Below are 14,813 nucleotides of genomic sequence, written 5' to 3'. Positions count from 1 at the left end.
TCCAGTTGTAAATTTGTAAATGTCAAAGGTCAGAAAAGTTGTAAAGGCCAAGGGTTGAAAGGTGGAAAGGTCGAACAGTCTGGAATGGTGTAAAGGGTCTTCAAAGGTCGAAAGGGTCTAAAGAGTGTAATTTATGGTCTAAAGGGTTGGAATTGTCTGAAGGGGTATAAAGGGTCTTACAATGTCTAAAAGGGGTCTACAGGGTCATGAAAGGTGTGAAGGTCTAAAGGAGAGAAAGGAGTCTGAGGGTCTTCAGGGTTCTAAAGAGTTTATGAGGATTGAAAGGGTCTGAGAGGTTGTAGTATTGTAAAGGGTGTAATGGGGTCTTTTGGGGTCCAAATTGTCTTAGGTGTCTTCAAATATCTAGGGGTCAAAAGGGTCTTCTGGGTCTTAAAGGTCTAAAGGATATTAGGGGTCTTTTTGGTCCTCTGGGTCTTATGTATCTTTTGGGTCTTCAAGGTCATTTGGGTGCTCTGGGTCCTCTGGGTCTTTTGGGTCTTCATGGTCACAATGGGTATTGGGCTTGTTTATGGTTTTACGGGTCTTAAGGAGTCTTGGGGTTTTTAAGGGACAAATGTAATTCATACATGTACTCACATTTTGTGTGGACAAACAAACAGACAAATGGACCCCAATACAATACCCTTTCTTCTAGTGAGGGCAATTATACTCCATTTTTACATCTTTTAGTGAAAGGAGAATGTGTGTGTGTGTGTGTGTGTGTGTGTGTGTGTGTGTGTGTGTGTGTGTGTGTGTGTGTGTGTGTGTGTGTGTGTGTGTGTGTGTGTGTGTGTGTGTGTGTGTGTGTGTGTGTGTGAGAGATAACCATGGCTGCCACTAACTAAATGTATTGTTATGTTTGTGGGGTAGATGAAGGAATTTCATAGGAAAGATAGGATTGTATGTAGTTGCTTGGACCGTGGACATGCATGAGACATCTTGATGTAAATTAAGTGGGGAAACTGTGAGCTTAAGTCCATATTACGGGTGGGGGTGCTGTGTTAAATTAGGTAGGGATTAAGGATAATTTCTCCCAGTATATGATTTCCCCCTCTGACCTTTTCCTATGTTTTTGCATCTCAAGACCGGTGATAAAAAAAGGGATCATGTCCTTAAAACAACAACAACCAAGCCGCACATCCAAACAATGCCTCCAGGGGTGACAACTAGCAAACCACTCCTGCCGAATTGGATGATTGATGGGCATGACATCAGAGTGGAGGAGAGGGACGTTAGGATGAGAGTCTCGCGTTGTGCGACAAGAAGGCAGTCCGGGACAAGAGGTTCGGAGCGGGAGAGAAGCGATGGAGGCAGGATAGGCGGTTGAAAGAGAAGGGCATTACGGCTGGCTTCCCCTCGACACAGTGAGCAAGACTGCATGATTCTTGTGTTCGTGCTGAGGTGAATCGGCTTGCATGGTGGAGCAAGATGCTGGCCATTGACTGTTGGCTGGATCATGAGAGACCAGCCTCGAAGCCTCGTGCTGTGCTATCGGAGGAAGACTGCGCCATTCTGCAGAGCAGTGGCGTCAGCAAATGCGATCGACGAAAGAAGCTGCACGGCGGCTTCTGAACCCTGGTGTTGAGTATCGCCACCTAAATTTCGTTCTGTACGTTTTCCCACCCAGAGAGCGGCGAGGCGACATTTTGTGAGCATTTTCCCGCGCAGTGACGAAGCGGTTTGATGAACTTCAAGCTCCAAAAACTCATCTCTGGGCACACAGCTAAGTGCCGGGATAAAGGAAGGATTTTTGGGTGGTCCCCAGACTACCCTTTGTCTCAGGTTTTCCGTCTGTCTGAACGTCTGTCTGTTTGTTTGTATGTAATGGACAGCTCTGGAGGCCAGAGGAGTAACCCGATTTTGATGAAACTTGACTGGTAGGTTCATACCTGGATCTAGTTGTATGCTTTTGAGCACCGTTGCTATGGATGCCACCGTTGCTTAGCAACGGGACTTTGAAATTTTTGAAAAAAATCCGAAAAATATATATTTTTTAAAAATCAAAAATCGGCTTCCACGCTTTTTGCGCACTATAATCAACCTCTTTGTAAAAAAAAAAATTCAGCCCGATGCCTCAAAAACTGAATGACTAGTATACAATTATATTACGATATGCTTTCACCCCAACGTTCGCGTTGGGATTCCCTAACGTAGGGTTAGGGAATCGAACACAAATGATGAATGGACAGTTGCTCGTCACGTTCCTATATGGAACAACGAACGGCAAAAATGCCATCTGATGTGTTCTCTTATCTACATATTTCAAATTCGCCTTAGTCTAGCGACCACCCATGTCGCCTACCGGCTTGTTCTTTTATTTATTCTGTCCCCTTGTCTGTATTAAAGTCTGTGTGGAGGCGCCTTGAAATTAGATTTAGTTTTACCCCACGTTCCGTTATTATCACCCCGTTTTGATTTATTACCATTGTAATTATTTGATTTATTTTCGTTAAACCCCGTATTTATTTAAGTTGCTTGTGTTGTCTATTTGTCGTGGGTTCGAGTGTAAACCCCTGTGCTGTGCTTCCATCTGCTACGTGCCTTTGCCGCCGTCCCGTCCCGCGCACACCAATAATCTCCCGAGAATCTCGGCTGTTCGCTTCCAAAGGGAAATCACTCGGCTATCCGTCCAGGTAGGGGCAAACTCTCCTGGACACGACAGTAGTAACAGGAAACGAACAACCAACTCCTTCGCTCCAAGGATATTTCTCAAGTTCCTATATTTCTGTGAGTCTGATTTTCATTCAGGAACACAATTATGGTTCACCATTTCGAAATTGCCACTCTTTCGTCTCAATGCTGAACATTATGTTTGTAAGACTATTTGAATCATAGATTTCATGCTGGCAATGGCAGGTTAAAAGTGCCCGGCGAGGTGAACGGAAAAACTGTAAACACGCACGCACACGCGCGCGCAAAAGGTCTCATTTTTGAAAGTCCCATATTAAATAACATTTATTCACATGCATTTTGTCCATAATGTAGGTCGTCGGCTAATTTTGCTGCTGTGCCTTCTTGGAGGAGGTCCCTGAGTGTGTGATGCATTAATTATTCCAAGGCAGGTTTCCGAACCCAGCATGCCCATCCATCCATCCATCCATCCATTGGGATCATACTCTGTGCAGAGCATACTCTGTAGGTGCTGCCAAAGCAGTCACCTTGGCCATTGGGCACAATCCTGGACGGGTCGCCACTCTGCCACAGGATACCAGCAAGCTGGCACCCATTTTTCCGACCTCGGAAGGATGACAGGCAGAGTCAACCCTACCTGGTATTAATTCAACAACCGAGTGGGATTTGAACTCAGGATCCTCGGATCCCAAGCCTACCACCCTAACCATTAAACCAACACCAGGCATAGCATGCCCATGGTGGATCTTGTACATTATATTCTGGTACACCACTGTCCTGAACGGGTTTACGATGCCACCGTATTTCATAGATTCTCTTGACAGCAGGATCTGATGAAATGCACTGTAGTGGTATTAATGGACTTGCATCATCAGTTCCTAAGTTTGTAGCTTCCTCCACCTTCCGTTGACCTAAAAAAAAGCCTGAATTCCTTCCTCAATTCATCACTGCAAACCTTGCTGCCCCCTTTCGATTTAACAGACAGCCATCATTCTGGAAATACTCCCTTTGTCCCCAAAATGATTCCCACTGCTCCTTAAATGCAAAACCTTCCTCCTGACACCATTCTTCTCGCCATTATGGTTGACATCTATAACTCTGTTCATAATTTCTGTTTAATTTCCTAATCTTGGGAGGAGGAGGAGTAGGAGATGGGGACCATACTCTGTCCAGAGCGTTGGTGTTACTTAAGCAGTCTCCTTTGCTATTGGGCACAATCCTGGACGGGTCGCCACTCCGACACAGTGTACCAGCATGCTGGCACTCATTTTGCCGACCTCGGAAGGATGACAGGCCGAGTTAACCCCACCTGGTATTAATTTAACAGCTCAGTGGGATTTGAACTCAGGACCCTAGGATCCAAAGCCTGCCACCCTAACCATTAAGCCAACACCAGGCATTAATCTTGGGAGGTTCCCAGAAAACATGACCTCACAACCCTTTGCTTTCAGCCGATTACCCAATATCCTGTATCTATTTTTCAAAACCTCTGAGTAAACTTTCCCTACATCGTTCACTCCTCGGTGTACCACCACCAACTTCTTCCTATACCATGACCCGATACAATATCGTTTACCCTTCCTTCAATGTCCCTAACTCCTGCTCTTTCAAAACTGCACAGAATTATATCTCCACAATGCTTCCTGAAGAATGAAGAAACGACATATTTCATTGTCTCATCACCCACAAAAACTGTCTCGCAGACCTCATTCCTACCAATCTCTATTGCTGTACCCTCACGACTGCCTTCAGTCAATGCATCCTCACCAGGGGGGTGAGGGTTATCACGATAGGAAAATCACAGGTAGATGGAAGATGACAGTGTATTACTATCTAAGAACGCTGGACAGAAGAATGGGACTGCACTAATTCAAGGAGGCAGTTGCCCAGGCAGGAGAAATTTACCAGCTGAAAGGTCCTCGCAGGTTGGTTCACATATTACATCCGTGATCATGCCATGATTCCTCTCTCGAGGAATTGAATGGGCAAGAAGGAAACCACAGACAGGCTTTGCGACACTGAAATATCACAGCAACATTGATCTTGTGCGATGAAACCATTCCAAGAACTCCAATTTTGAATTAAATTTGAGAAAATCTCTCCCCTTGTTAGTGGTGCTGGCAGTGGGGTATGTACGGGTCAAAGTTTTTGCCATTTTTCAGATGTACTGAAGAACTAGCTTTGCAGTGATCTCAAATTGATGAGAAACTGAAAGTGTGTGGCCTGTTATGGGTGTGACTAGAGCTGTTCATGGGAGGACATGATGGCAGCAATAAAAGGAGTTTCATCAGAGCCAGTGGAACAGAGCACTCAGTCAGAGTTTTGTTCTCGGATCAAGTCGGTGCGATGTCGCTCTCCGGATCCACGGCGTTGGTCATGGGTGCGGCTCAAGGTCTGGGAGCAGCTTTGGCGGACGCGCTCCTCCGTAGAGGTGCCAAGGTGTGCTTGCGCAGCACGCCTCCACACTCCTGTTTGTAGTTCGTGTGTGTAAACTGTTCCCTGAACTGTGTGTTCGTGTAGTTTGCCGTTGGTTGTTATCTCCATGTGCGGGTTTCAGAAGGGAGATCGTGAAGTCGTCCCAATGCTCGAAGAAGTATTCACCTCTGTTTTCGTAAGGGACCAAGCCATGATGTTTTGTTGTTCTCAAAGGTGTGTGTCTGTGTTTTCGTGTTTGCTTCACAAGTCCTTTGTCCATTTCAGTATAAACCTCAAAGTGTTAAAAGAAAAATGTTTCAAAAGGGAGGTTTTGACCTTGAGGTTTCCAAAGGAGTGTCGTTCAAAGTGCATCGGGAAGTGGACCTTCTATGGGTGCCTTTGTACATAAAATGATCTCCCCAAGTATTTTGGTCTTAAAAAAAACATAGAGCTTATCGAGACTGCTCTTTTCATGGCTTATCGTGAGGCATTCTCGGTGTTTGTTTTCCCCCGACCTCAAAGGCACAGTGTAGCTTTTATCAGTTTTATGTGATCTCATCAACTAAAAAAAAAACAAACGCAAGAATATGTTTACCGAATAGTCTGAGTCATTTTAACTTGGCATCTCAGCATCACAAGGGAACTGCTCAGCTGAGAGAGCATCAACAAGGCAAATATATGTTGTGTGAATCCTACCAGGTTGCACTGCTGGATATTTTGGAAGAGGAGGTGAAGTCAAAGGCGGCGGAGCTGGAGCAATTGTATGGAGCTGGGCGCACACTCGCCATTCACTGTGATGTGACCTCCACCGATTTCGAGAGCAAGTCCTCATCATTTTACCCTTTAAATCCCTTCTGCGATTTTGTACAGCTTGTTACATTTACCTTCTCCTCGTTATCAACAACGTTCTTGTTCATGCTGTTTGATTATCATGTTGTTCATTTACGCTTCAAGCTCCAGTCCTCCTTGCTAATAATTGATTAATTTTGCTTTGGAAGTTCTAAATTTGAGATAAAATTCCAAGCATTATTCAAATAAAGTTGATCACACACAAAGCTTTAACATAAGCAATTCGTACATGTGCTTTCAATGCAATGCGATTTTTATGCCTCTGTCGACGAAATCACCGGAGACATTTTTTTCGGGTTGTCCGTCCGTGCTAATATTCTGTTTTCTCTGCAACCGCTTATCCGATTGACATGAAATTTTCACTGTTGGTGTGACTACTCATGTTCAGAGTGGCCAAAAAGTCCCAATGCATGCAGTTAAACTTTAGTTGGAATTAATTTGTATGCTTCCCTCCATTATCTGCACAAATTATAAAAAAAATTTCCATGTTCTTCTGGACATCTTCTTCAATGTCGAGATATTCTCTAACTACGAGCGCATAATGTGCTTGCAGTACATCATCTTGTTGCAGGATCGCTGATTCTTGACAGTTGAAATTAGATGTCCCTCAAATGATCCTCAAATATTTTAGTACTGATTAGATGTCGCATTCTACATCTGCAATTATGCCGTTTTAATGAAGGAACCTATGATGTCATAGAAATCACATTTATTCCCCCATGAGCAGGGCCGAATTACGATTCTGTAGGCCCCTGGGCTACAGATACTGTGAGGCCCCCAGTGATAATTAACAAAAGCACACAAATCGAATTTCGGATTCTTGAAATCAGTTTATTCAACTTCTACAACATAGATGGGTGCAAGTGTAACACAACAAAAAGAGAAGAGATATTGTGATATTTTCAAAACTAAAATAAGTTTTTGAAATATTAAATTTATTTGACAAGGCCAAACAAAATTAAAATTCAAACATTTGCTTTGCGTAATTTCTTGGTAACAAATTTCTCCAAAACATCAGTAAATTGTAAATTTTTGAGAACATCATTTTCAATTGCCATGACAGCTTGTCTGTCAAGTTGTTCTTGTGTCATTGTTGACCTGAGTACATTCTTTATATGTTTCAGCCTGGAGAAACTTCTCTCTCCAGTCGCATTAGTTATCATTAAACACAAGTAAATCCGTAGTGCTATTTCAACATCAGGGAATGAAGAAGTTAATCCATTTTTTAGCACAAGGATGTAGATATCAGAAGCTTGTGGTGTTTCATGCTTGTCTCTGAATTCATCAAATTGCTCAACAAAGTTTTTCAAGTGAACATTGCCCATCAAAGCAATGACGAAAGAAGAAGAAGGAAAGGTTCGATGGAATGAGCGATTTCTTGTACAGGCCCTAAGCGAGTATGAGATCGTCTCATTGTCATCAGGATTGCCAGTGCCAACGAGTTGGAATAATGGGCAAGAAAAAAATTCCAGTATATTATACAGTATATTAATTGAGCCCTTTTTAAAAAAGATAATTCAGCATACTTATACTTTCATTCTGCATTCACAAATGAAGTAACTTTCACAGTAAATCAATTTCACTTGATCTCTGGAGGCCCTCAGCTGGCAGAGGCCCCTGGGCTGCAGCCTATAAAGCCCATGCCTTAATCTGGCACTGCCCATGAGGAGTACTTGCCATGCGTCAAGTTTAAACTTTTTCCTTGGTGCAGTTTCAGAAATACAGTGGTCCAATTTTTTCCCATTTTTCCAACATGGTTGCCACACCACATGACCTATGACGTTATAATTATCATTAAAACATTCTACATGCATAGTCGCACCTTTGGTGAAAATTTTGTCTCAATCTGATAAGCGGTTGCACAGAAAAATATTAAAGTTCTGTGCAAACAGACAGACAAACAAACAAATGAAAAATCATTCATAGTGACATCTTGGCAAAACAGCATAAAGTAGAATGGCACTCAGTGGAGCGCAGACCTCTGCCGGGTGGAACAGTTCACGTTTTGTATCCCACTGATGGACTGGATCCAAACCAAAATCAAATCCGCTTGTTCTTGTAACCTAATCAACTCATCCACCTTGTTTTGTCACAATACAACTCGTCCACAACTTTTTGAGATAGAGTTATATATTTAGTTTTTGGCCCTATCTCTCAATTTTCTCTACTAGAAGCACCCATTCTCTCTGGGAGCTGTCAAGGGAGTCATGTTATTTTATTTATGCCTATTTTACTCCAAGGGGTCCCAGGATTACACACCCAAAAAATGGTTGAGATCGGTTCAGCCGTTTTTGCGGTAACTGGGAACAGACAGACGGTGAATTATAGTAAGATTAGGCCTGTTGACCTTTTGACCATAAAATTAATTGATCGTTGAATTCAGCAACCTGACATGAAAATGCTCTTCAAAATTCAAGTCAATTGGATAAAAATTGAGGAATTTAGAAAATTTGGCCTTTTGGCCTATTTTGACCTTTTGGCCTATGTTTACCTCAAAATTAATAAGCACTTGAATTCAGTGAGCTGATATGCAAATGCTCTTCAAATTTCAAGTTAATTGGATTAAAATTGATGATTTTAGAAATATGGCCTGTGCTGACCTTTTTGGTCTATGTTGACCTTTTCACCTATGTTGATCATAAAAGTAATAGGTGGTTGAGTTCAATGACCTGATCTGTAAATCATTTTTAAATTTCAACTCAATTGGATGAAAATTGAGGATTTCAAAAATTTGGCCCAAATTGGCTTTTTAGCCTATGTCGACCTTTTGGCCTATGTTTACTGCAAAATTAGTAGGTGGTTGAAGTCAGTGACCTGATATGTAAATACTCTTAAAATTTCAAGCCAATTGGATGAAAATTGAGGATTTTAGAAATTTGACCTTTTGGTCGATGTTGACCTTTTGGGCGACGCTTATCTCAAAATTAATAGGTGGTTGAATTTGGTACCCTGATTTGCAAATGCTCTTCAAATTTCAAGTCGATTGGATGAAAATTGAGGATTTTAGAAATTTGGCCAATTTTGACCTTTTGGTCTCAAAATTAACAGGAGGTTGAGTTCAGCGATGTCATACGCAAATGCTCTTCAAATTTCAAGTCAATTGGATGAAAATTGAGGATTTTAGAAAATTTGGCCTTTTGGCCGATGTTGATCTCAAAATTAATAGGCGGTTGAATTCAGCGACCTGATATGCAAATGGTCTTCAAATTTCAAGTCAATCAAATGAAAATTAACAATTTTCGAAACAAATGAAAAATTTGGCCGATTTTAGGTTGACCTTATGGCCTATGTTGACCTTTTGACCGCAAGATAACCTCAAAAGCAATAGGTAGTTGGATTTAATGACATGATATGCAAATTCTGTTCAAATTTCAAGTCAATCGGATGAAAATTGAGGATTTTAGAAAATTTGGCCTTTTGGCCGATGTTGATCTCAAAATTAATAGGCGGTTGAATTCAGCGACCTGATATGCAAATGGTCTTCAAATTTCAAGTCAATCAAATGAAAATTAACAATTTTCGAAACAAATGAAAAATTTGGCCGATTTTAGGTTGACCTTATGGCCTATGTTGACCTTTTGACCACAAGATAACCTCAAAAGCAATAGGTAGTTGGATTTAATGACATGATTTGCAAATTCTGTTCAAATTTCAAGTCAATCGGATGAAATTTGAGGATTTTAGAAAATTTGCCTCAAATTGGCCGATTGGCCTATGTCGACCTATTCAGTCGACCAAATTTTATGAAACTTCAATGCGTGACCGTCGCAGGGTGGTGACATTAATCTCGGAAAATTTCAGAACGGTCGGTTGAGTGGTTTGGTCTGGAGGCGAGCGAGAAAAGGACAGACAAACAAACAAACACACACACAAAGAAAACAGGCGATCAACATACTTGTCAAAAATGTTTTTTTTTTGCCGAGTAACAAACAAACAGAACCAAATGCAATACCCTCTCCTCTGGCGAGTGCAACAATACCTACATACAATGAGGCTGATTCTCAAAAAGTATCTCACCCTGAGAAAAAAACATCAAAACCATAAATCAACTCGCAGTAACATCCAGTTACAAGGTGGGTAACATCCAGTTACCCACCTTGCAAAAAATTTCCAAAAATTATTTTTCCAAAGACAGTTGTGAATAGAAGATGTCACAAATGAAACCGAAACACGAACACATACAGCCTCAATAATTGCCAAAATGACAAGAATACAAAGCGAAATATCAACTTGTATACAGCGCCAACTGGGAGAACTATAAGAGAGCAGGGAGATATAAGAAAGAGTTGGACAGAGTGGGCATAGACAAATAAGGCTCAGTGGAATTGCTAAAAAGAAGCCAGCTCAACTGGGATGGAGAATGAATCGTTAGAAATGCCCACAAGGACATAACACAAACGGCTTAAAGAAAATGGTGGGACTGAGTTAATCGGACAAGTGTAGGTTTTGCAAGTTAGAAACACAAAGTACGAGTCACCTCCTTGCGGGATGAAAAAAAAAACTCATGTCAGAACAGCTCTACACACAAAGGCAAAACAAAGTCTGTAAAGTAATCCACTGGCACATCTCCAAAAACATCAATATCCCAGTCACAGTTACTCATGGAAACATTAACCAAAAGCAATATTTGAAAACAAGGAAGTAATGCTCAAATACGACCCGATGATCCCATCGAGTGTAGACATAGAAAATAAAGCCTTGCCACCGGACATAGTACTAAGGCACAAAAAAAGAAAAGATGGCATTTCTAATTGAGGTTGCAGTACCAAGCGATTTTGACGTAAACAACACGGAAATCAAGAAAATGACCAAATACCAAGATCTCAAAAATGAAGTCAAAATATCCTGGAGGCTGTAAGAATGTCGACAATGTACCAGTGATAATCGGAGCAATGAGAATGATAAAGAAGAACCTTACGGAGATCTTAAAACCGCTGGGAACATTATGACAAACGAGCTCCAGTTGGAGGCTGCCGGAGGCTCAGTGACGACCTTGTAAAGAGCCCACGGAACAAAAGTTTCAGATCACTAGAAACGACCTACATTTGGAAGCTGCCCGAGGTTCGGGGATGATGTTGAAAAGAGCCCTTGGAACAGAACTTTCAGATCACTACAAGTGAGCTGCAGTTGGAAGCTGCCTGAGGCTCGGTGACGATCTTGACAAGAGCCGTCAGACCGTAACTTTCAGACCAAGAAAACCCGCATATGGAGATAACAATTAATGACACACACACCAAGAACTACAAGGAAGATGATGGGGTTAGGTAGGGAAAATTACTGTTAAAAAGGAAAGGATTGAGGATGGTGTGAGTTGGTGGTGTACAACCAACTTGAAGCCCTGGAGTTATTTTAAGATAATGGAACCAAATAGACAATCTATTCCATCCCGCCGATATGCTCCTTGGGGACAATTGTGTTGAGATTACAAGCCAAAGGAATGCAATCAAGCAATTTTCTGATGTGATATCACAGACTGGTGAACAGTACATTTACGATGTTGCTGATATAAATGCTGTTGACAATGAAAATACACAAGCCAATATATATATATAAAAAAAAACTTTCCCTCTAGTTTGCCGCAGGTCCACAACGCCTCCCATTTTATCCAGAGTCTCAATGTTAAAGCAATGTGACTGGAGGCAGTTTTAACAGCTCAAGCCGAGTTCTACAAAGGATCAGCCCAGCATAATGCCCCAAAAGGTATCCTAATCCAATAGCACATTGGCTTTGTTTATGTTGTGGCATTGTAAGAATCATCGCAGACCAAGAGCAAAAATCTGCACAATGCTTATAGAAATATGGAGGTAAGGTTCCTCCCTAATTCATTATATTGATGCCAATCATGTCTCTCATCCATGATGGCAGTTGTAACCGATAACTGAATTGAAACACCTTATATTTCCAGTTGTCCACTCAACTGGGATGTCCTGCTGAGTGTTCACAACTGAGCATTGAGTTCATGATGGTACCCCAAAAGTACCCAAAATTCTCCACCAGATTACAAATTGGAATCATGCGAATCAAAGTCTTATTTAGCAATACAAATTGCAATTCTTCACTAATCTCTTTCTCACAGAATCTTTTGAAAAGGTCAAAGAACATTTTGGTTCATTGACTATCGTAATCAACAATGCGGGAATCATGAACGAGCAAGAATGGGAGAAAATGATCGGCATCAATCTGGTAAGCTTTGGTTTCGTAATTATTTCTCAGATTCATGATTCATATTTCAAGACGGTTGACGATTAATAAATGGATTGATTTTACAAATTGTTTTTCAATGTGTGTTTTTTTTTTTAAATTGCGACAGTAACAAGTTCCTGAAATAACAGCGTAATTTAGGATATGTATGTTCTTCCTCAAAATCACTTCAGATGGGGTGAGGCTGACCGGTACCGAGTTGCTGCTGTGCTGTATCCACAACACTTCCATCACCCTCTATCTCTCTCCACTCTCAATCCAACTCCACCTTTCTGTTGTCCCTCTTCACACAATCCTTCCATCTGAACCGTGGTCTACCCCTTTTTCTCCTGCCTGGTTCTTTCAACACATCTTCTCTTTTTGGAAGTCTGTCTTCCCCAATCCATACCAGGTGCCCTGCCCCATTTCAGTGGGCTCTTTACCAATCTGTCCATCAAGCTCGTCTCCTCCACCAGGCCATCTATCCTTCCATCCGCCCTCTTCACTCCCACATTCCTCCTGACCCAGTTTTTCTCACAGACATGCAGCCTCTGTTGCTGCTGCTCCATCAGTGCCACTATCTGCAGACCACATAGGTATGCCAGTATTACACATGACCTCAGGACTTAACACTTTTAACTTCCTCGATGCCTTCTTGTCCACCATTAAACCCTGCACTTTCCTCTATGCATTCACACCCACTTGTATCCTTCTTACCTCTGCCTCCAAGCTACCATCACTAGACACCGAGGTACATAAATTTATTTCCCTGCCTTCTCCCCTTCCCTTCAAACCTGATGTTAAATTTCTCTCTTTCTCTCTGCTGTTTGACTCACATTACCTCCATCTTCTCCAAGCTCAGCTTTAGTCCATGTTTTTCAAATGCCTTCTTCCACCCTTCCAGTGCTTTCTGCATCTTCTGATTGCTCTTCACTACTATTGCTGGGGCATCTGCATCCAGTAGCATGCTTCGGGTTTCTTTCATACTGACATTCCTTCTGATTAGTTCTATCACCATAATGATCAGAAGTCAGCTGAGTGCACTTCCCTGGCTCAACTAATGTTAATGCAGAACTCTGACATTGAAGATCCAACCCAAACTCTTCCCTTAGTGCCCTCATAATGCTTTCCACCATCCCAGCTTCTGCTTCTGGCACTCTCATATGTCTCAGCATTACCAACACCACCTCTCTTGGGACCATGTCGTAAGCATTTTTAAGGTGGTTCACAAATACAAGTGCAATTTCCCCGTGCATCTCCCAACCTCTTCTCCACTAAATATTCCAATCTATCTGCCATAAACAAAGAGCAAAAACAACTCATCTAGTCCAGCAGCTGTGGGGGGAGTATCGTGCACTTTATGGTTAAAGCATGAAACTTGGTACACATGTTTACTATGCCAAAATATGTAAATTTAGATGGAGTGCCATTTCAGATATATGGTGGTCGTGGCGGCCATTTCCTGAGTCACGATCCATATCTCGGAAAGTATTATGGCTTGAAGTTAGATTCTGGTGTCTACATATATGTTTTTGGGGGCATACAATCCAGAAAATGCAGTTTCCACTGCGTAAAATCAGCACATATGCCAGTTTTAAAGATGGCGGCTTCGTCCAGTAGCTTCACGTTGTTGGAAATTGACAAAAAACAACTCAATAACCAATATTCTGAGAGCAAAAAAAAAAAAAAATCAGAGCCCTGAACATTTCATTCTTCTGCTAAATTAGAGTTGTGGGGTATTTTAGAAATCAATAAATCCATTTTTTTCATTACCGTTAAACAACAGAACCATATATTCAAAGATGAATCGCGCGAAACCATGGGTAGACAACCCCCCTCATGGAGACTTTGATTCAAGTACTTTGTGCTCGTTTTCACATTGCTGGTTTAGCATGAGCCACCACGCTTGCAAAGTGCTGTGCATGTCAGCGTGACTTTCAGGCATTTTCAGTTTCCTTTGCACCCTTCACTGCATTCACAGCACAAAAGTTATTTGCATACTTTGTTTGCCTTGGGAAGGGTGCTCAAACCAACATCCCATTTTCCATCGTACGTCCCCATCCAACCACAACCTTCCGGCTTGGGAAGCTCGGGAAGTTGCTCAATTGCTTGACTCCAGCAATGCCCAACCTGATATGCAGTTCTCACGTGTATTTGTAACATCTTCACGACTAGCATAGAAAGCTGCCCACGATACTTTGCTGGGATCAGTTCCAATTTTTACTGCGAAACTCAAATGTTGCAACCATCTGCGGAATACAAGAATAGGCAAGCATGGAAGAAATGTGATCAGGTCAGGTCAGGTATGGGAACATGTGCCGGAGCAGCGCGTCGCTATGTCCACTTTCCGCCGATACTCCAGGGGCCTCACTCTGGCCATCCCCCAGGCAGATGCCTGGCCCATCCCCATCTCGTTAAGATGCTGATCAACCTGCTGCAACCACGAGGAATTTGGTCAGCCCATTGACCTTCTCCACTCACGAGGTTCCGTCGCTGAGAGAATCTGATGAGCAGGATCAATATCAGGAAAACAAGCCACATGTCCACACAACCGCTGCTGGCACTCACGGACTATGCAGGTAACAAATCTCATCCAAGTCTCTCTCAGCAACTGCTCGTTGGACACAAAGTCCGACTAGCGATAGCCAAGGATTCTCCGAAGAGACCTGGTACCAAAGGAATTAAGTCTCCGTCTTAGATCTCTGGTCAGAGTCCAAGTCTCAAATCCATAGAGCAAG

General features: G+C 42.2%; 1 protein-coding gene across 2 annotated transcripts in view; it reads left to right on the top strand.

The window, feature by feature from the left end:
- The window catches only part of LOC147033323 (15-hydroxyprostaglandin dehydrogenase [NAD(+)]-like), a 66,715-nt gene that overhangs the window by 37,758 nt on the left and 14,144 nt on the right, over positions 1 to 14,813 (top strand). Inside the window, exons 1-3 of one of the 2 annotated variants that reach the window (XM_085871539.1) lie at positions 4,917 to 5,070; positions 5,746 to 5,866; positions 11,972 to 12,078. In XM_085871539.1, coding sequence (XP_085727665.1) covers positions 4,978 to 5,070; positions 5,746 to 5,866; positions 11,972 to 12,078 — 321 coding nt within the window. In that variant the 5' untranslated portion in view covers positions 4,917 to 4,977. Of the gene's footprint in view, positions 1 to 4,916; positions 5,071 to 5,745; positions 5,867 to 11,971; positions 12,079 to 14,813 lie in introns of those variants that run through there. The other variant, XM_085871538.1, reaches the window with a different exon arrangement.

This window comes from Eptatretus burgeri, chromosome 2 (assembly GCF_056783735.1).
Source record: "Eptatretus burgeri isolate ZD-2024b chromosome 2, Ebu_testis_v1, whole genome shotgun sequence".
Taxonomy (NCBI): domain Eukaryota; kingdom Metazoa; phylum Chordata; class Myxini; order Myxiniformes; family Myxinidae; genus Eptatretus; species Eptatretus burgeri.
Note: the sequence above shows the minus strand (reverse complement) of the source record. Positions and strands in the feature narration are given on the sequence as shown.